The following is a 23,028-nucleotide window of genomic DNA, read 5'->3' as shown; positions in this document are numbered from 1 at the left end:
CTCTTGGCTCTATGAAAAACAAGGTTCATCTCCTCCCGAAAGATCTTCCTACATCTATAAAGAGAGGGCAACACATTATTGAAAATAAAGTCATTTCAGATCTTCCAAATGCTCCAACAAACCAACGCAGTGACCTCCATACTAAATTGCTTGGGGAGCAGTCTTCTCAGGGCCATCAAATTATGAAGAACATTCAGTCGAGGAGAAAAGGAGGGGCAAAGATATCTCTAGCAGGCCAAAGCAAACGGGCAATGGAAAAAAGATGGTCCCTAGATTCCACCTCATTGCAGTTGCAGAGGACACAGACATAAGAAGGCAGGTGAAATGATTTCCTCTGAAGCATTGACCGGGTATTAAGTCTATCAATGACAAGGAGCCAACAGAAAATCTTATGCTTGTACTGGCAAAAGGAGCCCCAGATCTAGCTGAAAGCCTCATGAATCTCAATGTGATCAATGAGAGCATTGTAGAGGCGAACTGCAGAAAAGCCATGCCGTGCTCCAGCAGAAACCCATGTATCATTTAGATGATCAAGAGCCAGGTTATCAACCAGAAGCAGCATGTCCTGAAACTGATCATAGGCCACTTGGAAAAGAGGCAAGTGACAAAGGTGATCAGGTCAGTACAGGAATGCATCTCAGCAACCGACAAATCACTCTTCACAGCAAATGAGAACAGTTCAGGCCACATGATCTCCAATGTGTCATGCTGCCAAGGGTCTTTCCAAAAATTGACAGTTTTCCCATCATGCACCGTGCAGCTAGAGTGTTTGTTATAATCATTGATGAGCTTGACAGTGTCTTTCCACCAAAATGAAGCACCAAGATTATTCATCAGTGTGAAGCCTCTAGGATAATGTTGTTCCTACACAAAGTTCACCCAGGGATGATTGTGCCGATTAAAGAAGTTATGCAAAATTTTCATTAGCAGGGAGCTATTCTAAATCTCAAGGTTTTTAACACCCAGTCCACCATCTTTTTTAAGACTACAAACCAGCTCCCAAGCAGCGAGGGGAGGAGATTTTTTGGTGAGATCATGGCCTCTCCAAAGACAATGTCTTATATATTTATCAATCTGATTGATGACCCCAGCTGGGAGTTTAAAGGTACACATGTAAAATGTGGGAAGGGTGGAGAGAACAGAATTAACCAGCTGCAGTCTGCCCCCATAGGAAAGCATATTGGAAAAACATGTAAGCCTTTTCTCAATCCTTTGAATCAGGGGCAGAAAATCCTGAATTTTTGGTTTGGTGGTGCCAAGTGGGAGGCCAAGGTATGTGAAAGACAAAGATCCAATCTTACATCCAATCAAATCAGCCAACAGCTGAGCTTTATCACTAGCCAGATTGATAGAAATGAGGTTAGATTTATGGAAGTTCACCTTAAGCCCAGTAGACATGTGGAAAGTCTGAAGGATATCCTGCAGAGTGTGAATTTGTTCAACATCAGCCTGCATGATGATCAATGTATCATCAGCATATTGAATCACAGGAAATCAGGGCATGCATGAGAGATGACTGGATGCTTAAGCTGACCATGGCTCATAGCATAATTCATAGCCCCTTGCAGAAGGTCAGCCACCATGACAAAAAGGAGTGGAGAAAGTGGATCATCCTGTCTAACTCCACGTTTGCAGTGGATGGTTTTGCCAGGCACACCATTCAATAGCACTTGGGATGTAGCAGAATTGAGGATAGATTTGGTAATCAAAGAGATAAAGCATGAATTGATGCACTCCAGTGAGATTTCTCCTCTAAAAAATTGATCACATAGATCATACAAATCATGTTTGATAATATGCCAGCACCTCTTCATGAAATCAGTATTGAATCCATTAGGTCCAGGAGATTTATTTGATGGAAGACTGCTGATCACTTCATCAATTTCATCTCTGGAGAAAGGAGCCTCAAGTTCAGAGAGGACCACTGCAGGCTGGAGGATTTTAGCAAGTGGGAACTGCATATGGTGATTGCCACACATCCCCAGCCTATCCTTGAAGGCATCCCAAAACATTGCAGCTTTCCCAGCATGCTCAAATTCCAAAGAGCCATCAGCTCTCTTCAAACAAGGAATTTTATTATTTCTGTGCTGAATGGTAACTAGGGAGTAAAAGAACTTCAAATTTTCATCACCAAGTTTGACCCATTTGATCTTGCCTCTCTGTCTCCAATAAGATTTCTGGGTATTCAGACAGTTTTGCAGATGCAATTTGCATCTCTTCCTGAAGTCAAACTCCCTAGGATATAAAACTCTGCAGTCCTCAATGTTGTCCATCAGGAGGATAATGGCATTGAGGTCTTTAATCAGAGAATTGAGATCAGATTTCAGCTTTGTCCATTTCTTAAGCACCTGCCGAAGTTCTCTTAGCTTATGGGAAATTCTCTTAGCAGCATTAAGTATAGAGCACTCTTTGTTCCATATATCCATAACCACCTGAAAGAAGCCTGGAATATCCATCCAGTGATTCTCAAATCTAAAAATCTGTGCTCTGGGGATGCAAGTACCAATCTTAATGACATAAGGGATGTTATCAGAGGTAGTTTTAGCCAGGGGAAATGCTTCAGGGTCAGGGTAGTTGACAGTCCAACAAAGAGAGGTAAAGCACCAATCCAGCTTCTCAAGCAATGGATCCTCCTGCATATTGCTCCATGTAAACTTTCTCCCTTTGATTGGGAGATCAACCCATCCAAGGTGACTGATACATTCATTAAAATTCAGCATATCATTAATTTTCCCCCTGGTTTATTTCTGTCCTCAGGGGATCTAATAAAATTAAAATCACCGACCACCAACCAATCAGTATCTGATGGCATGTCAATACTCTGTAACTAGTTACAGAAATGCAGTTTAAGATCATCTTGGAAGGGCCCATACACATTAGTAAGGGTCCACAGCTTATTAGAACAACGACACTTGAAAGAGATGGTAAGTGAGAAATCATTCATCTCAATCATATCCCCATCAAACACAGAACCATTCCAAAAGGTGAGGAGCCCCCCTGATCTCCCAATCGCTGGCAGATAGTGAAACTTGTTAAACCTTTTGGGGCGAATGCTATGAATAAATTTCAGATCAAAATCAGCTTTCTTGGTTTCCTGAAGACAAACAATAGAGCAACCACTTTCTTCAATCTTTTTATGAACCTGAACCCACTTATCAGTGCCATTAATCCCTCTAATATTCCAGGACAGAATTTTCCAATTTTGACTATCCATAAGTAAACCAAAAAAAGAGAGGTATCACTTGACACCCAATTGCAATAGAACAAAGCATCAGTTCTATATAAGCATGCAAAAGGAGAGAGATATCATAAGTACACTTAACCAGAGCAACAAGTCCACACCACTTCTGGAGCATATTAATTACATAACTCAAAATAAAGTTCTTGCCAACTAAAGGCAACAAAATTTCAGGCAACATGACAGTCATGAGGAGACTGTCATCACTTCCTCTGCTTCTTGATGGACTTTCTATCATTGCCAACCTTCTTGTCATCCTTAGATGATTCATTAGACTGAGAATCACCGGCCACTAGGCCAAATCTATCACTGAGGCTTCTGACAATGTCGTCGCACGGTGCTCCGACACTGGGGGCGTGCGGTCACGGCCCCCTTTTAGGTTCGGTAGGGGCGTCGGGGTTCGTCCCGGCGATCGCCGGCTCGGCCGATGAGGCCCTGCGGGGCCGGCGAAATGAAGTACTAGAAGTGCGCGCTAATCAAGGAACAGATACACGCACATTTTTACCCAGGTACGGGCCACCCGGAGGTGTAAAACCCTACGTCCTGCTTGTCTGAGCTGATATTGGTAGTGAATCGAGCGTTTACAGGTTGCCGGGTAAGTTCCCGGGTACTCTCTCCCTCTGGCTAGGTACTCCTTACTATTCTCTGCTAATGCTAGAGGCTAACTGTGGGCTGATCGAACTCAACCGAACCCTAACACCTACTGGAACCAACTGAGATTCCAACCCTTTGACCGTTGGCGGGGGTCCTCCTTTTATACTCAAGGGGATGCCACAGGTGCCACGGTGCATGGGCTACAAGTGTCGACCGGGGAGGCATACAACTCCCCCCTGGTGAGCTCGTGGTGCGCATGGAAGCCACCTCCGCCGCTAGGGGTCTAAAACCCTAGAGTAGGATTGGACAGCCACTGTTCACTTGATCGGGCGGGTAACGCCCCGTCGGTCGGCTCATTTAATGAGCCGTGCGCCTTACTCCTTGCCCCGGTGGGGCCGCGCACCCCACGCCCGCCACGCGCCCGCGTGGCGCTGTTGATCTGCCTACTGGGCCCCACGCTTGAGGCGGGGGTATGCGCCCGAGAACTCCCTGTCCCGGCAAGTCGCTCCCCGGGAAGCGCCCTGGCCCAACGCACCCGGGAACCTCCCCCCGGGAAGCGGCTTCCCGGGAAGTGCCCAGGCGGGAATATTCCCCGAAGCCCCGCTAGCCCTTCCGGGCTGGTAGCTTGCCGGGCTGCTCATAGTCGCTGCCCGAGATGGAACTTCCCCGGGAACTCAGGGACGGGGCCCACGCGTCACGCAATGGTGGTACCCCGGGTGCCACTGGTGCGACAGACAATCTTCTTGTTTATCTTGGGGGGCTTTGCAGCACATGCAAGGCGGTTCTTATCTATGCAGCTGGAATGCTTGAAACCTGCATCTCTTTTCTTGATCCTTTCACTCCTTCTAACCTCAAACACCACCATGGGAACTTTCTTGCCAACTTTCCTCTTCAGGGCAGAGGTAGAGGCATTGGGTTTCTCAGTGGCAAGGCAAAGTCTGTAGGCTTGTGGATTAGAGAAACCATGGCATGCCTCATCCACTCTAGCAGACAGTTTGCACAATACTGACACTTTTCCAGGACATTTTGGAGGTAACTGAAAAACTCTACCTTGCCCATAGCCAAGCTGAAAAGCTTGCCACCTGTTGGAGAGCAGAACTTTCCTGGCCCACTCAAAATTATCAGGTGAGATAAGTTTTGTAGTAAAGTAATCCACCCATGGATCAGGAATGCAAACTGAAGGTGCATCCTTGGATCCCACCCTGAAAAAAGTATTCCATATGGAGGTCCCTTCAGAGGTGAGATGCAGAGACTCCATTTGAGGCAGGGTTAGGTGTGGTCCATAAAGAGCAGGAAAATCATGTTGATGGTGAATCATCTCAGGGATCTGAATCCTACCAACAACCAGCTGATTAAGAATGGGGTTCTCAGGAGCTTGATCCATCCCATGGTCCTGCCCAACCTCATTGGCCAAGTCCTAATTAAGGGCCACTAGGGGATTATTATTCCCTTGGTTAATGGAACCATCAGAGCTAGCAACAGGCACATTGCCACTTAGGGTGAGGGTAAGCACACTTTCATTTTGTTCATCCAGCTCGTCATCCTCATCCAGTGCTTCTAGATTAGCCAAAAGTTGGGCATTATCCATATTGTCAATCAAAGGTGCAAATTGATTAAGATCAATCTGCATATGGTTATCATGCACATCCTCCTCCATTCCTTGGTTAGCTGGCCACTGCAACCAGTCAGCTTGAAATGCAGCAAGGTTAGCCCGCTGACCAATATTTCCTTGATTAGCAGCATTAACATTAACCACCTGATTAGCCTGATGCACATGAGGTCCAAGTGCTCCATCAAATAGCATCAAAGGAAGCTGGTGTGGGGATCCACCATCAGCAGGGGGCAGGTACTCATCAGGTGGGCCACCACCAAGTAATCTCTGACTGAGGATATAAATAGGGACAGACCAAGATTCACCTTGAAAATCATCCCCATTTGTAACAATGATGCTGTGTGGGATGTGGCTGAGCTCGGCCACCTTCACCTTAATGATTACACGAGCAAGATTACTAGCCACAACATCCCAGCAAACAAGTCTACCCCACTCTGAAATAGCATGAGTGATATGCTCTTTCGTCCAGACATCAAATGGGAAAGCTAAAAGCATAAGCCACACTTCTCTATTGTAAGTAAAAGCTCTCGAGTTCACACCCTTATTATGCTCACAGAAATTGAAGTGAACACCTCCATGCACATGCGAACTATTTTGGACAAGCCAGTCCCTATTGCTAGGCGACATCAACCGAACATATGCGTGACCTAGCGGGCAGCGATGGATCGATTCAGCGTGAATGTGCAGATGATCCTGGAGCAGAGCTGTAATAGTACCTTGAGTGACCTGGAAAGCTTCATCAGGGTTCGGCGGAGGCGTCAAGGTGACAATCGCCAGGTCCTCATTCTTCGGCTCAATGTGCTCAGCAATGGCGAACGGCCAGGAACCTCAAGAATGTCAAACTGGCGAGGGAGGTAGAGCGCAGGATTGACAGGGAAGTTAGCCATGCCGGCGACGAGCTAGGGAGCGCTGGTCGGTGGGGGATGGGGCGAAGGCGATGTGACAGCAAGGGAAGCAGAGGGGCCGGGAGGTAGCTGCTTAGAGAAATTAGCCCACTCAGTAAAGGAAGGGAAAAACAGTGGTGAAGTTGCCAAACCAGCATCCTTATTCAGCGCCTGCTTAAACCACGTGTCCACCGATCCTTTAGGCCAAGCCAAAGATGGAAGCTCATGGAATTTCGGGCAAAAAGCAAATCCCAGATTATTACCCAAAATAGCCGCACCTGAAACAATGCCACGTTGCCTACAGAAGCGAAAGACATGCCCTGGACGGCGGCAAAACCGACAGTGAATTGCGCGCCTGCAACGCGAGTGATGATGGCCCATATGAAGGCAACGCAAGCATTCCGGCCCATTACCACCCCGGAGAGGATCCTGCGCAGCAACAAATGCTGTGGAGCAATTAGGCCCATCAATGCACTTTGAACTCTCAGGCAGCCCGCTGATTGCGCTCGTGTCCGTTGACCGGCCTCCAAGGGGAACGGCAATCTTCTCCGGCGCCGGTGGGAATTGAAGCTTGCGGAAAACAGATCCGCTGCTCGAATCAGAGGACGGGAATTTGAGACGGTCAAAAACAGTGGAGCAGGGGATGGTGGATTTTCCTTTCTGTTGCTGATTGAATTTCCTCAAATAATTTTGTTTCTCAAGCTCAATTTCCTCCGCAGAGAAGTCAGCATCCGCCAAATCCATCTCCTTAGTAGCCGACCAGGGAGAGAGAGGAGGGTCAGGTGAATCCTTCCCAAGCCTCAGGAACGCAGATCTTCTGCCAACAGGAACCAGATTAGCACCCGAAAGATGGTTTTGACCCCCAACCGCTTGTGCATATGATTTAGTCTTTGGGGATCTCCAAGATGACTGCTCCTCTTCAAGCCAAAGGGCAAATTCTTTATCAAAATCGGGCCCCCCAAATCCCTAGAGGTGGAAATAAACCACAAATGCAGAGCATGTGAAGGAGAGAAGCTTGGCAATATGAAACCCAATAAATCGAATAGTGACAGAGAAACGAAAGGTCCGATCACGCGGGTGCACAACTCTGAATTCATCAGGATCACCACCAAGGCAGACATTCAGGAGGTTGGCAACCGAAATCACATCCAAGCGAAATTTGCAACGGCCAAAAGAAGCAACCAAGAAGAAATCTGGCCTAGGTGATGGGGGGACCGTAACAGGCAGATGCCAATGGCGCCAGAGCTCCTGTCGAAGTTGCACCCCCACAGAACGATCGATCGTGAAAAGTGGACCAGAATCAGAGCTCACCTTGATCGGAGACGAGACAGATGCAGCGCCTACCTTGGCTGAACGCACATCAGGATAGCGCTCCATGGAAGAGAGGTCCAGCGGCGCCACGTCTTCATGCACCCTAATCGGGGGCGCAACTGGGTAGCACTCCATGACGGACAGATCCAGCGCCGCCATCGTAGGTGATGGAGGGAGGCCCTCAGGCCAGCAGCGCCTGCGAGGCGGCCGGAGTTAGGCCGTGCTCCTCAAGCTCCGGTCAGGAGAGCCTAAATGGAGCCTCTAGCTCCCCACCTGCTGCATCTTAGAGCCTGTGAGGTCTCCCGATTGGCCATGGCTATCCCCTCTCTCTCTCACGGGCTGGTCTCTCCTCTCTTTCTCTCTCACCCGTCCCTCTACTCTCTCACCCGGAGTTGAAGAAGAAGGCCACAAGCAGAGGCTTCGACGCTCGGCGGCGTCCATGCGGTGGACCTGTGGGTGCTTCACATAGCCTAGGAGCTGCGAGGTAAGCTCGCTAGAGTTGGGCAGGAGGGGCTGCTTGGGTGGGGAAGAAGAAGAGCAGAGAGGATGGAGAGAGAGAGAGCGCTTCAGTGGAGTTCTTGTTGGTCTTCTTGTTTTTGCAAGTTCATGTAGGCGACCACTGAATTGAATATTGAGGTACTTTGATTTCTTTTGATTTGTAACTTGATGTATCTGTGATGTACCCTGATGTACTTGTTTCCTGGTGATCTATGTACTTGTTCTTGGCGATCTATGTACTTGTTTTTTTTTTGTGATTTTGATCTATGTACTTGTTTCTTGGTGATTTTGATTTTATTTGATCTATGTACTTGTTTCTTGTTTAAGGTACGTGTGATGTACGATGTGATGTACTCGTCTCATAATGATCTATGTACTTGTTTCTTGGTGATTTTGAATTTATTTCATCTATGTACGTGTTTCTTGGTTAAGGTACATGTGATGTACGGTGTGATGTACGTCTCATAAGAGCATCTCCAATAGTACATGTCAGCAGGTACTAAGGGTGTGCCATGTAGGACTTTTGATGATGTGAAAAGGAAAATGCATGAAAGGTGAAGTAGTGGTTACTTGTATAAGAAACTACTTTGGTTCTTGTACCAAGACATAAGTAACAACAAAACACTTGTTGGAGAGATCTCTTGTTACTAAACTTTACTTTGTGGGTCCCACCCTCACATTCATCTATTTTTTTTTCAATCTTAGTACTAGATCTTAGTAACCATCTGTTGGAGGTGTTGTTACTAGTGCAAAATAAAATATTCACTTTCCTCTTAGTAATGGCCTAAGTATCACATTGTTGAAGATGTCCTAAGAGGTATCAAATTATCACGCATGATCATACTGTGATTTATTTGGTGATAGATATGATATACCATACGATATACTCGTCTCATAAGTTCATATACATAAGTTACTTTTTTTCTCAAATAGTATGCATGAGGTACTTAAAATCTGATAAAACATATGTCATATATCATAATGTACTTATAATGTACAGTTCATAAAAAAGGAGAGAGATAGAGGAGAACAAAAGTTGTCAGGTTGTTTAATTTAAAGCAAAAGAGATTAACTAAGAGTGAGAGAGAATGGAAATTAATTAGGAGGGAGAAAGAAAACTAGTGTACCGCCTCGGCTTTAGCAAATTCAACTTGCCGCTTTCATCCCAAAGCAAAGGCAACCCAACCCGGCGTTATGACGTTGTCAAGCAAACACAACAAGTCAACGAATCTACTGGCTTCAACTCTAATCCCACCGTTTGTTGGCCTTCCCATCGCCACGCCGCTTTCCGATCTCCGCCCGCCCTACCCACCAAGGCGAGCAAAGCGACCACCGCCGGCCGAGATTCAACTGATCCCCTCCGCGACACAACAACGAAGACGAGGTCGAGGCGATGCCGATGGGTCTGGAGGTGCCGCCGGAGGAGTCCAACCGTTGCGTGCGCGGGTGCTGCCGCAGCGCCGCCATCCCACTCCACCTCCCCGCCGCGTCCTTCTCCCTTCTCTCCCCCATCGCGCGAGGTATTAGCCACATCACCATCTTCCATTCCCCGCCTCTCCGTTGTTCTGAATCGGGATGGTGTGGTGACGAGGGGAGGGGAAATGCAACGACGATGTGACATGATGTGTTCCGTGCAGGGTCGGAGAGCACGGTGTACGAGGCGCGGCTGGGGGTCGAGCGCGCCGCGGCCAAGAAGCCCGTTCTGTCCACGTCCGACGACCTCGACAAGTTCCACTACCAGCTCCAGCTCCTATGGTCGGTAATCTCTCTTTCACTAACTCGCGAGTCGCCACACAGGCTTCGTTACGTCACGGATTCCCCATACTTGCGATGATTTCGAGGGAAGCACAATGCTCAGTGCCTCAGTAGTTATGTGCCTTTACTAACTTACCAGTGTCGTCTGATTTAGAGTAATGTGGAGGACGGGCTAGTGTGCTGGTGGTGCTCTTTAGCTTTAGGCGCTTTGGGCATACCAATAAACCAAAATCGAGCGCTTATTAGGAGCCGACTCAAGTGGAATAGTGTGGCAGCATGTAGTTCTCGGGAAGGATCAGAACTAATTTTGTACTCCCTCCGTTGCAAAGTGTAGGGCTTCTTTGACTGTCCGAATTCATGCTTTCTTCAAACAATCAAGCCAATAATATGCTGGTGATGTTATCTGAACTTGATACCATTGGATTTGTAATCAAACTCACTTAATTGTGCTTTGGGCATAACAATAAACACACTTTATGGGAAAAATTTAAAATCAGAAAGTCAAAAAACGCTCTAGCAACGTCGGGAGTAGAAAGTTGTGCTCTGTATTCAGTATAGCAAATGCACCTCATTTTCTTGTTATCTCCTGTCATTTTAGTAAGGACATGCAACATTATATACTGTAATAAAAGGGGTGTTTTTTTGTGTGGTTACTGCTGCATTGAACTTTTGGCCGAAATGATTCTGATACCCTGAACCTGAAGAAGTTGCAACGCCTCTTCAAGAATTACTATTGGCAGCTTTCTAATTTCTTGTATTAATTTGAGGATTTCAATGCATATGCAGTGAGCTCGATCATCCAGGGTTGGCAAAGCTAATTGCAGCACATGCACGCCCTCCAAACTATCTGATGTTCTTTGAATTCTTTGAGCCTCCAAACCTCGCAGACAAGATACATGTCCAGGAATGGAGCCCTTCTATCCTGCAAGTGGTCACCATTGCCAGTTATCTAGGTTACAATTTGTTTCAGTTCTATCTTTCCTTGGGATTGTATCCTTTGGCATGTATTCTGCTTTCAGATGTTAGAATAAAAAGCGTATATCTCGGCTCAGCAAATAGCATTTGATCTTCGGGTTTGTAATCATAGAACACAAGAATAGTGTTTCACGAGGAACCATTTAAAATGTTTGCATCATCAATAATCATACTTCATTTTTTTAATCTGCTCGAAAAGATCACGAATTCAGGGGGGATCCTTCACTTGATTGGAATTGTCATACATAGGATCTCTTTTCTTAACTTCGCAGTATTTTTAGTAGTGGCACATGTTAATTTTATCCAAGGGGTAAATTCCATGAAGCAAATTGGTGTTGCACACATGCAGCATTTATGTTCAGATAATAGAATCTTATACCCTCATTTGCAGTCCTTTTTGACTCTGGTACTTCTGGAAAATTTTAGACATCACTCTGAAATTTTAATCATCTACTAATTTATTTTTGTATAATGTTCTGATAACAAGACAAGTGCATGTAATATAAAAAAGAAGTGAACAGATTCATTGGAATGTTGAATGGACTGAATCGCTGAAATGGAAATGATGTTCTTGTCAAATGAAATACGAGATGATAATCAGCTCAAGTTAAAGTCAATGGACAAGTGATGCTAATTATCGGAAGCACCGATACGTTTCTAATTCAGAAATAGTAATACATTATTGAAATTTGTTTATTCTTACCAGGTAACATTGTCTTGCTGGATCTAATCTGAGTTGGATGTCCACCCTTGCAAAACACGAGAAGTACCAATTTGACATTCTTTTTCACTGTACTGTTACAGCAAAGACTCTCCAATACCTACAAATCCTTGGGATAGTACACAGAGATATTAAACCAGCAAATATTTTGGTATGTCCTTGCATCTTTCTTGTATCTATGTGTCAGACTCTTGAGTTACATTCTTTGAACACATAAGGTCTTCCTATCTTTGTTTAATGCATTGATTTCTTTAATAAATTTTGTACAGCTAGATAAAGATCTCCTTCCACATCTAGCAGATTTCGGCTTGGCCATGTACAAGAAGGATATTAAAAGTGTTTCAGTTGAAAACTGGAAATCTTCTGGCAAGCCCACTGGTGGTTTCTATAAAAAGAATATGGTTGGGACGCTAATTTACATGGCACCAGAAATTTTGAGAAAGGATTTACATACAGAAAAATCAGACGTATATAGCTTTGCAATATCAGTAAAGTAAGACATTACTCTCATGGAATTAAATGCAAATTGCCTTATCTCATTGTTTCTGTCATACAGTTGCAGTACATACTACCTTGCCTGAGAAAATGTGAAATCTTGGTGTGGCATTTATATCACGAGTCCTGATGGCAGAATGCTTCAACTGGGACACACACACATTTAAGACCAGCCATTTCATCCGTAATTCCACATCTAAAAAGATGGTAGATTCGTGCAGATGTCATATCTATATTGGAGGGAGTGACATATCCCACATAAGTCCATGTCGCGCAGACATTTGTACTAGGTGACAGATATCGTGTTTAACATGTGTTAGATACTGACATATGCATGACACTTATTTGACATATGTCATTAGTGCTGTGTTCACAGTGTCCAGGGTAATAACTATTATTGAAGCATGGTATTTCTAGCACTGTATTCTCTTTTGGTTGTAGGAACACATTTGACTTTATCTTGACTGCGGCTTACAGTGATATGTTAGTCTTAATTATATGACCTGAACTAATCAGTCAATGATAAAAAATGTCATTTTATTTTTGGATGTTAAATTTATTTTATACACATGTGCAATTAAGGTTTGTTGGATTTATTATATACGCATGCCCTTTAATTTTGGAAAAAATTGGTTCTTTGTACTAAATCAGCGACAATTAATATGGATCGGGGGGACTAAATAACACTAAAAAGCTAAATCAGATTAATAATTAGATACATCTCAAAAATCATTGGTTTGAAAATAACGTCGCAGAAGATGTGATGGAATTAAAATGTCTAATTGGGTGATGAAAAGTGGAGAAAACATTTCTATTCTTCCTAGTATTTTGTATCTTGGCACACAAGTGATCTATTTGGATAACCATCTATGGAAGGGGTTGTTGTCACACTTCTCTACCTATTTTTAACCCTTTTCCACTTTGGTTTGCCATAAATCCTCAGGGTGTTTTGCCATTGAAATTTTGTTATCACCTTCTAGACTAAACATGGCAGTTCATACTCCATAATAAAATATATTGTAATTTCGTGTTTTTGAAATTTTACAGCGTAATTTTCCTTTCGATTTATCATTTCACAGTGAGCTTCTTACTGGTGTGGTGCCTTACACAGATCTGCGAGCTGAAGCACAGGTGCATTTCTTGCTTGTTCAGTAGCTGCAGTCTACATCATATGGTATCTGTAAACATAAAGACATGTTATGCTTTGAACAATGTTGTGTTGTCCACATGATTGCTTTGGCATTCTATTAAATTACAAATTAAAAAATTTGGTTGCAACGATTTTGTCCTAATCTAACATGTACAAATGTCAGTCAGTATAGAACTCGTAAGATGTTTAGAGTAAATCATATGTTAGATCCCCAAACTTGTTAAGTCCATGAACATGTAAATTGCACATTTTCACCTGGTAACTTGTTCAAGTGGTTCATCACTTCATCGTAGTTCTTCCCAGCCGCTAGTTTTGCTTGTATGGTAGGTAGGGCCTGTTTAGCATGGCATGGAGTTTGGGCGTGTTGTACGCGCATTGAGGTGAAGATCAATTTGTTCCACCCATTTTGCAAAACAAACCCTGGTGAAGCTGAGTTGTAACCCTTCTTTTTCCTGAAATTTTGTCGCATTTTGCCCAAGGTCCGAATATGATGCAGGCAAAAAAAGCAGGCTTGGCTGCTTTCAGATCTGCAATGAACAACTTATTACAGTAAAGGAGTTGGGTCAACCTATGCATTGCACATGTTCATGGACTTGCTTGACCGCCTCACGCAAGTTCAGGGACCCACGCCATAACTGGCTGGACTGCTAAGATGGGGCATTTATGTTCTCTGCAATTGACAGCTCACTGTATCTTTCTTTAGGCACACACCGTTCTTGAAATGACTTACACTGAACAACAACTTACATCAGCTGTTGTTTCTCAAGGATTGCGCCCAGCTCTTGCACTTCCAGAGTCTGGCTCTCCACCAAGTTTCTTGTCACTTATTCAGCGGTGCTGGGACCCTGACCCTGAACAAAGACCATCATTTGAAGAAATAATTGAAGAGTTGAATGTCATACAGAAGCATTTAGTTACATGTTCTTCTCCGTCGTCATCTCGTCTTGTGAACAAGAGTCAAAATGGCAACACGGAAGTACACCATTATCAAGAAGCATTAAACTGGTTCAACCAAGGGGAACTGTTAACCAAGAAAGAAAACAAATTAGATTCTACAGTGAATCCTTGGTCTGCTTATTTTGGCCAGTCCTGTATCTCTATTTATCGCCCAACTTTAAGGTGGGGATCTTTTGCAACATGTGGACGAAGAGAAACAATGGAGGATACCCATTTTATGCTTCCATGCATGTCTGAAGAAAAAGATGTGCATTCCTTTGGCATTTTCGATGGACACCGAGGTCATTGTTTGATAAGTCTGTTTTGATCTTCAATAAATTTTGCATTATCATATGTTAAACATTATTGTTACAGGTGCGGCAGCTGCTGAATTTTCTGTCCGAGCAGTTCCTGGGTTACTTAGGCAATTTGCTCACACTACAAGGTTCCAGTTGAATGCAAACTATCTGATATCATTTTTCTCTTCTAAAATTTCCACTGAGTTCTTGTTCTGTGCAGTCCGACTGACGCCCTTGCAGAAGCATTTGTAAGGAGTGACATGGCTTTTCGAGAAGAATTGATTCTTCACCAGAAGTCAAAAAGGATAACCCAGAAAGACTGGCATCCTGGTTGCACGGCTGTGACAGCACTGATAGTGAGAAACAAGCTTTTTGTAGCAAATGCTGGTGATTGCCGAGCAATTCTGAGCCGTGCTGGCAAACCACATCCCATGACTAGGGTTGGCATCGATTCTTTTCTTTTTCTCGTAGAACAAATTAGCATATAATGTAACGTCCTTTCTGTTTTGCTCTGATAGGATCATGTTGCTAGTTGCCCTGAAGAAAGGGAGCGTGTTATAAAGGAAGGGACTGAAGTCAGATGGCAAATAGATACATGGAGAGTCGGTGCAGCTGCACTTCAGGTGCTCACTTTGTTTTGTTTGTCTGAAAGTACTGACTTGAGCGCATAGGCTGATCCACTATTATCATTTAGCAACAAATATCTTTTGTTTCACTCTACAATAAATATGACATTTCTGTGATATGTGCATTGCAGAAACACTATTAGAACTTATCTAAATATGCACGCAATCTCCATTTTGGGGGTATGGCTTAGTGTTTTTCAAGACCCAGGTTATAGCATGATTAAAGAAAGGAGCGCATTTCATCAAATGCGTACTGAGTTCAACTACCAAGACAGCGATACACCAAATTTCCAAAATGCAGATACGCGGATAAGTTTGAGTACTTGAAACAAATAAATAATAATTCAATATAAACCTGAAATTCTGAAATGTTGAAATGAAGTTCAAGTTCAGCATACAAGCACAACACAGCAAAGTAGAAGACATGTCTACTTTACTAATTGTTATATTGTTATACAACATAGCGAGTGATTGGAGATTCTAGATTAGGTAAGGTACCCATTCCACAGTAGTTGCATTTTCATTTAGTATTTTCTCCCCCTGCTCGAGCTTCCTCTAAAATAGTAACATGGTCCTAAAATGGAGCCCTCATGTTGGTACATCTCCCTCTTGGAGTTGGTATACGTAATGAAGTGTCCCATATATATCCTAAAAGTGCCCATATGTATTCTAAAAGTGTCCCGTATGTACCATATGTATTCTAAAAAGTGTCCTATATATATCCACCAAGTTCCATCTTCATAAATCTTTATATTTTGTTTGTTCGACCGATACTCCGGGGATACGTATCGAAGTGTATTGGATACTTATCCCATATCCGGTACGTATACGCAACCTAAGTGAAGTATCGGTGTTTCTGAGCTCACTTCTGGCGCTTAGCCGTTGAAGCTACATGGTTATTTTTTGTCGAGACTAAAGCTGTCATGTCATGGGGGTACAGCCCAATAGAAAGCGCGGCAAGGGCGCAAGGCAATGTTTATTTAGGGTTATCATCTCTTTATGATTTTTTAGGTTAGATTCCTTCATAGAGGAATATAAGATTAGTTACTTAAAATTTGAGAGTGATATTTCTTAGTGGCTAATTTTAGCTATGTCTATAAAACTCATAACATGCACCCGTTATCATAAAGCAGAGGGTAAACCAATCAATTTCGGCATTTCCCCAGTTTCAATCCTTCCTGCCCTTGACGTGTGGCTGCTGCCAAGGTGTCCTTGCTCCTCTTGGATCCAGGTTCTTCTCGAGCAGGCCCTAGGGCCATTGGCACCTTGTCATGCAGTTACGTGACTAGTACATGACATACCATGTGTGACTGGTTTAAGAAAAGTAGTCCAATGCTTTCTTTGGATTAATAAGATGGTGAGAATTATCCGCATTGACACGTGGTACTGTATATAGGATAGAATTGGACTGTTTCAGAAGTTCAGGGTTCGTTTTAGACAGTTTTGAAGTTTAAGAATGAGAATTGAGAAGGGACTTGGGGCGAAGTCCAGGTCCAAAAATGGGTTCTCTTTTTTCTAGCAAGAGACTGCAAATTTTGAAGAATCAAACATGCTTTGAATTTAAGCATTTGAAGTCATGGAGCCATGCACCATGGAGCCCCAGTTAATTTCAAATGCTATTATAAGATTAGTAACTTCACACACACACATATATATGTGTGTCCTACTTAATGCAGCTGTAGTTGCCCACAAGTTTACTGAAGTAAAATTCTATGTCCTGGCTCCCACAGCAGTTGGGATTACAAGGATTTAGCCTTTTTGGATTTTATGTTGAAGGCAACTTTCAACGGTAAACAGTCAACGTCCGAGGATCTCACCTATTTGTGTTTATACTTTATATGGTAAATACTAAATAGCCTTTTTTTACATGGTTTTAGTACCTGAAAGCCAGATAATTATATACATATTTATATAGTAAGAAAATAAGAATCAAAAACATCCTTTTTAGGAGAATGTATATTTACCATATAGAGTTAGGTATACTTTACCCTCTATCCTATTTTTCCGGCCACTTAACCCCCTGAAGCAACAAAACTGGTTAAAATACCAGCTGAACTTGTTTTGGAGGGTGGTTTTGCTGAGATAGCACATATCTGGAACCCCACTAGTGAGACTTCTTTAAATTATTTTTTTGAAGCAACACAATCGAACAATTACCTCTCTAAACAGGCTTGTAAGACGATGATGTATCATTCATGTGGCTAAAACTTCCTTGAGGTATTTTGTCTGATTTAGTCGAGAGGGCTAGGTGGTCAGGGAGATAGGTTTTGGGGTAGTGTATCCCCGAGCCAATGGTTGACGGCATTAAATATACCTTTTCCACTTTTCTACACATAGAATGGAATTCCCTGCAATTTGTCCATGTCAGTAGAAGAGCTGGAATTTTGATTATATAATGATTGCTAAATGCTACTCTAAAATGGTCCTGCTAAATATTTGATACCTATTAAATTATATAAATGCCCCTTTGTGTCAGCTTATAAAATCTTTAATCAAATGTAACGTAACAGAGCTACCTGTACCTTGAAAACTTCCTTTTATATAATTTTTAGTAAAAGGAATCAACCTTCAACCAAGCTTTTCGAACTGTGTACCTCTTGCAAACTGTGTCACTCGTGTAGTTCAATGGGTAATGCACACAATTTCAACTAAATTCCTTATCTTTTTGTTTCCATTAGTTTTATATGATCTAGTATCTTTATGGCCAACATGGATCATCTATTGGAAGACTAACCTGATGTAGATTATTATATTCCTCTTTCTTCTACAGATTCCTGAATACAGAACAAAATGGCGGCTATATGGATACTAAGTTCATAAAATTAATTTTGTTACTCTATCCTATTTATGCATACTTACTGAAAGAAATCATTTGTTTGTCCTACTTAAGCTTATAAATCCTTCAGAACTTTTGAAGAAAACTTTGCAGAAATATATGTAGTTTATAGGAAGTAATGTCTGTTCTTGACAGGTTACAAGGTCAATAGGTGATGACGATCTCAAGCCAGCTGTGACAGCATTGCCGGAGATTATTGAAACTGATTTGTCAGCTGAGGACGAGTTCCTGGTTGGTTCCATCTGCTGTAGTTATGCTGCTGCCTTCAGATTCTTATCCTACAATAGTGTGGCATAAAATCATATCACATGCTTATTGCTTTGTTGGTATCTATTTATTCATTATATAGGCTGGAGTATTTTCTTACTTCAGCATGGATTTCTTTCGCCCATGCACTATTCATTGATGCTTAAAAATATTTTATGTTGAATTTGCACAATATAAGTGTATTTACATGTCACATGCTCTTAAATAAAATGGTATAACATTTTTTTCTTGTTTTCTTCTTAATGAAGAAATATCTGCTCACCATCAAATCTCTATAGGTAAAGAGTAGGTTTGCATGACCTGGCCGTCTCGGTGCTGCTCTTTTGGTTGATACAATGCAACGTGTGTGTTAATCATGCAATTCAACTAGTTTAGTTCGGTTGTTGTCTCCAGTATGACGTTTGCTTGATACAATGTATCTATCAATCATATAATTCAACTCGTTAGTTTACAAAAGACGATTGGTTATTAAATGCTAGTTTAAACTCACTGGATTGACACGATTAGTGATAGCTGGATAAGAAAGAACACCAAAAACACTGAAGTCAAAATTTAGTGCTTAATCCAATCACGTGGGACATGCTTATGGTTTGATAAATATACTTGTAACAATTTGTTTTCCTTTTTTTATACTCTTTTTTATTACCATTTGAGATCATGTCTGGTTTACCTTTCCTTTAAGCATCATGTATCAAGGACAGAAAGATCAATTTCTAATAGGAGTAGATAATTTCTGAAGTAGGTCTTTTAAAATCATGGATATGGTGACCTTTTTTTATACTCTCTTTTATTACCATTCGAGATCATGTCTGGTTTACCTTTCCTTTAAGCATCATGTATCAAGGACAGAAAGATCAATTTCTAATAGATAATTTCTGAAGTAGCTCTTTTAAAATCATGGATATGGTGATCCTAATATGAAAAATATTATGTTTTGAAGTTAAAAAAATGTTGCATGTAATTGCAATGGTAATAGTGTCTTTTGGAGAATAGGGAGCTATAATTACAAAATTCTGACATTGCCTAATATACTCACGAACCTTGATAGAAGTATCTAGTGTTGCTGCTTGAGAAAAGTTCCAACAGATGCACTTAGATGAGGCACTCAAAAGTTGGTTGGATCTGCTGTAGGTGATGGCTAGTGACGGGCTCTGGGATGTGGTAAGCAACGAGGAAGTCCTGTCCATCATCAAGGATACAGTAAAAGAGCCTGGGATGTGCTCCAAGAGACTGGCTACGGAGGCCGCGGCGCGGGGCAGCAAAGACAACATCACTGTCATTGTTGTCTTCCTTCGTCCCGTCTCCACTGCCGAGCGGATATACTAGCCACTTAAAAACCCTTTTCTGTAAGCCACCATCTACGTGTCATTTCAAATTCTATCGTCAGTGCAGGAGACAGAAAGAAGCCACACATCCATCCGGATGCATACAATTGGTCACGCTGGGGCAGAGATAATAAATGATGTTCAGAGTGCAGCCGTCATCTGTTTAAGATTTTGTATCGCTATTTTATGTCCCATTTTTATGCCACGCATACAAGTTAAAGGAACATCCAGTACTTATTTACTTTCAGATTTAATAAATGGATTTTCTCTGCTGACAGCTCGATGTTGTGTGCACACTTTCATATTCCTCGTGATAATCGTGGAGATGTTGATGGCCACTCTTATCTAATGTACGGTACAGACGACATAAACATTGACGAAGTCTATACAACAATAAGGTATTAATGCTATCTGTACATAGCGTAATACTATCAACAAAGAAATGACTCGGATGATCTCACACAAGATAAGCTCATCAGGAATCACGCAGCAAAACTATGACTGTTTTTTACATAACCAAAACAATTTGGAGAACCACAACCACAAGACTTGGCAATCCCTTCAGAGAACTTTGACACGGACTCTGGACCGATCGTTCATCACCAGAGACAGGTCAAATTTTGTTTTCTGAACTCCTGTTTCAACTGCTGCAGAATGGTTTACAGCCATGACTGTACATGTCCTAAGCAGCATCCATCTGAAATTGCAAAAGGAAAAAAAAAGAATTGAATATCTAGAGTATATCTGTTGATGGATGCCATTTTGTAGTGTTGCTGAAAAAACAAAACAAAACAAAACGTGTGAGGCGTGCTTCGACATCATCCTGTCGCAAGAAAGTGATACCAAGGAACGTTACTATTCCCATCATTGACCGGAAGATTATAAGTCGAAAAAACGTAATTTGTTGGCACAAGAAGTTAACTCTTCTTAGTCTTCCTTCACTTATGAACTTTAGGCCTACTCTTGTTAATAACAATTAGACAAGTCTAGAAAGCCTACGACAATGTTCTGGCAGCTGGCAACAGAGCTGGAGCTGTCCATCCGCGATTACCCTCCCCATTTGTTTGACACACATTTGAAACCAGACACCAAAAGTTTATACAAACCACTAAAATAGCGATTTAGACATGTGACAGAGAGACAACCATGACGATGGAGAAACAAAAACAGGTAAGCCTCATAATAACAGTAAAAATAGCTGACTTAATTTGAACCTTCTGTCTTGCATGCTGCTCATGTATGCGTGACTAGCAATGGCCGCCTGGCTTCCTCCTTCGATCCTTTTCTGAAGTAGGCATATAACAATAATTGTATGACGCCTAATATAGTGCCTATCCCATTGGGAATCTGAAATTGGCAAACCAACAAGGATGCACCAAACAGGAACATACATGATGTTAGACATCCTTCCAAGCAAAAGCTATGATCAGCAATAGAAAACTAGAACTTACATATATGAAGAAATCATGTAGCAACACCCCGTAAGCGAAAAACGACGCACTCATCAAAGACATCGCTAGTGACAAATAGAATGGCATGTACTCCACGCTCTTTGTCTTGATCACCAATTTCTGTCCAACACAAAAAACAGGGATCATTACCATTATACTACTACAAACTACAGGTTTCAAGGAACATGGTCAGATCAACACTAAACGCATAATGCCCACTACCAATTATACACGAGATTTGACTTTGAAATATGAAACATGAGTTTTTCCTTTTTGAGGGCCGGTGAACTACGAAAATAACAAAATACACAAATTTAGCAGGACTGCTTCTAAAACCAGAATGGGAGAAAAAAAAGAGAGTAGTGCAGGGACTCACAATGATCGACAAAGGGGACGCGAACATGCAGATGAGGGACACGACGCTGAGATAACCGACGAAGGTTTGCCGCGGTTTGTGATCAAACAGGGCCATACTAACATACATAATGAGGCCAAAGAGGCAGAACACGCCGGCCAGCAGCACGGACACCTTCAGCTGCAGCAAGAAACAACCAGTTACAGAGGTAGGCAAAACAAATGTGTTCTGATACAGACAGGCATAATCAATCCAGCTTAAGGGAAATGGTGGGGTGCTGCTCACCCTCTTCTTGCCGTCAGCGAAGGCGATGAAAATGGCGGTGTAGGCGAGCTGGAAGGCGGCGCCGATTGTGTTGACGGTGGCGACGAGGACGACGCCGTAGGAGACGAAGGGGAGCGCGTACCACATGCAGACCAGGCAGTTGAGGAGCGAGTATAGATACGGCATGGCCGAGAACTGCTCCGTCGACCCATTCCGGACGATCCTCTTGAATGTCGGCCTGGAAGAAACAAGGTATCATCCGACCGGATTCCTTGGCTTTTTTTTGAAGGGTCAATTCCAGAAAAGAGGGGGGGATTGAAATTGGGAGAGGGCTTACAGCGGGGAGATGAAGAGCACAAAGGCAAAGATGTTCCCTGCAACGGATCGCAAAAACAAAGAAAACGAAGCTGAGAGACTACTCAAAATAAATCCATCTATCCATCAGGTCGCAACAAAACCCACTAGCCTCCCTGACGATTCTACTACCTGGTATCCAAAAATCAAGATGGAACAAGGAAGAAGCCAAGAGCAAGAACTCTCCGGAAGAACAGCCGGGCAAAAAGAAAGCAGAGAATGGGGAATCAGGCGGCACGTGCTGACCTACGATTCCTGCCCCATAGCAGCAGAGGTCGTGGTAGGAGGAGACTCCGGGCAAGCCCAGGGAAGCCATCAATGCAGGGAAGAGAGATCCCGGTCCCTGATTCCTCGCAGTTGCTCCCGGCCCCCAACCTCCAAAGATCGATCCCCCGGCTCCTTCTCAGCCGGCCGGGCACAGCAGCAGTACAGCTCTATAATTCGAAGCGTGGGTTATTTCTTTCTTTCTTTCAGGCCGGTGGATGTACCTGCCGCGGCAACGCAGCTCGCCGGCTCCACCTCCAACCGGGAAAGAGCTGGACGGACAGTTTCCTTTTTCAACTTGCTACTTATCACGGCCTCCCTTCAAAAGAAAAATAAGCACGTGGAAAGTGGAATGGATATCCTCAGATTTGATTCGACCGGGGCCGGTCGCGGAGTTCACGACGACGGTACGTGTTGAACTATTGATGTTGCTGGGACTGGGAGCGGGTCGGACGGGCCCGGTCTGGTCCATGCCACGGCACCGCAGGGGGTCTCGACATAGTTCCTGCACTTTCCATACCCCACTCCCCTGAGTTTAGATGGAAACTGTATTAATTCGCTGGCAATTTCCGTTCTTTGACTGCGCAATTTGTCGGGGGCTCTGTTTTGGAATGCAAGAATAGGAAAATAGGAACTGACCAGATCCCAGGAATAGGATTCTGTGTAAAATCAAAGCCTACGCGCTTTCAAACAAGATAAGGAAAGCAGCGCATGATTTTTCTCATTTGCACCGACGGGGAGCATGTGCGACATAGCACGTTTGTTCTTCATGTATACTTATTGTATAATACATCTTAAAGTGTTGGAATCAAATCGCA

At 43.1% G+C, this 23,028-nt stretch overlaps 2 protein-coding genes across 4 annotated transcripts; one reads left to right on the top strand and one right to left on the bottom strand.

The window, feature by feature from the left end:
- Positions 1-9,338: 9,338 nt before the first annotated feature.
- On the top strand, positions 9,339-19,797 carry LOC100846714 (protein kinase and PP2C-like domain-containing protein). Of its 3 annotated transcripts, none has more exons than XM_003569120.4 (12): positions 9,339-9,657; positions 9,775-9,892; positions 10,679-10,845; positions 11,672-11,739; positions 11,858-12,081; positions 13,163-13,214; positions 13,937-14,471; positions 14,545-14,614; positions 14,689-14,908; positions 14,987-15,091; positions 18,066-18,161; positions 19,329-19,797. In XM_003569120.4, the coding sequence occupies exons 1-12, from the start codon at positions 9,531-9,533 to the stop codon at positions 19,521-19,523; spliced, it is 1,977 nt and encodes a 658-aa protein (XP_003569168.2). In that variant the 5' UTR covers positions 9,339-9,530; the 3' UTR covers positions 19,524-19,797. The 3 variants fall into 3 exon arrangements, with proteins under 3 accessions (XP_003569168.2, XP_024314660.1, XP_014754798.1); XM_024458892.1 differs by having other exon boundaries at positions 9,647-9,657; positions 9,775-9,896; XM_014899312.2 differs by lacking the exons at positions 9,339-9,657; positions 9,775-9,892 and having other exon boundaries at positions 10,710-10,845; positions 11,574-11,739.
- Positions 19,798-19,807: 10 nt separating this feature from the next.
- LOC100846408 (bidirectional sugar transporter SWEET2a) lies at positions 19,808-22,531 on the bottom strand. Its single transcript, XM_003569118.4, has 7 exons — positions 22,193-22,531; positions 21,930-21,966; positions 21,614-21,830; positions 21,350-21,508; positions 20,974-21,093; positions 20,737-20,869; positions 19,808-20,219 (listed from the first exon to the last, which is right to left on the bottom strand). The coding sequence occupies exons 1-6, from the start codon at positions 22,260-22,262 to the stop codon at positions 20,756-20,758; spliced, it is 717 nt and encodes a 238-aa protein (XP_003569166.1). The 5' UTR covers positions 22,263-22,531; the 3' UTR covers positions 19,808-20,219; positions 20,737-20,755.
- Positions 22,532-23,028: the final 497 nt, after the last annotated feature.

The sequence above is a fragment of the Brachypodium distachyon genome, chromosome 2 (assembly GCF_000005505.3).
Source record: "Brachypodium distachyon strain Bd21 chromosome 2, Brachypodium_distachyon_v3.0, whole genome shotgun sequence".
In the NCBI taxonomy this organism is placed as follows: domain Eukaryota; kingdom Viridiplantae; phylum Streptophyta; class Magnoliopsida; order Poales; family Poaceae; genus Brachypodium; species Brachypodium distachyon.
Note: the sequence above shows the minus strand (reverse complement) of the source record. Positions and strands in the feature narration are given on the sequence as shown.

Coding starts and splice junctions, on each gene's coding strand:
- LOC100846714 (XM_003569120.4), top strand. CDS start 9,531: ATGCCGATGGGTCTGGAGGTGCCGCCGGAGGAGTCCAACCGTTGCGTG. Junction 14,615..14,688: donor CAATTTGCTCACACTACAAG/GTTCCAGTTGAA, acceptor TGTTCTGTGCAG/TCCGACTGACGCCCTTGCAG. Junction 18,162..19,328: donor CAGCTGAGGACGAGTTCCTG/GTTGGTTCCATC, acceptor GATCTGCTGTAG/GTGATGGCTAGTGACGGGCT.
- LOC100846408 (XM_003569118.4), bottom strand. CDS start 22,262: ATGGCTTCCCTGGGCTTGCCCGGAGTCTCCTCCTACCACGACCTCTGC. Junction 21,967..22,192: donor CTATGGGGCAGGAATCGTAG/GTCAGCACGTGC, acceptor GATCCGTTGCAG/GGAACATCTTTGCCTTTGTG. Junction 21,831..21,929: donor GTGCTCTTCATCTCCCCGCT/GTAAGCCCTCTC, acceptor TGTTTCTTCCAG/GCCGACATTCAAGAGGATCG.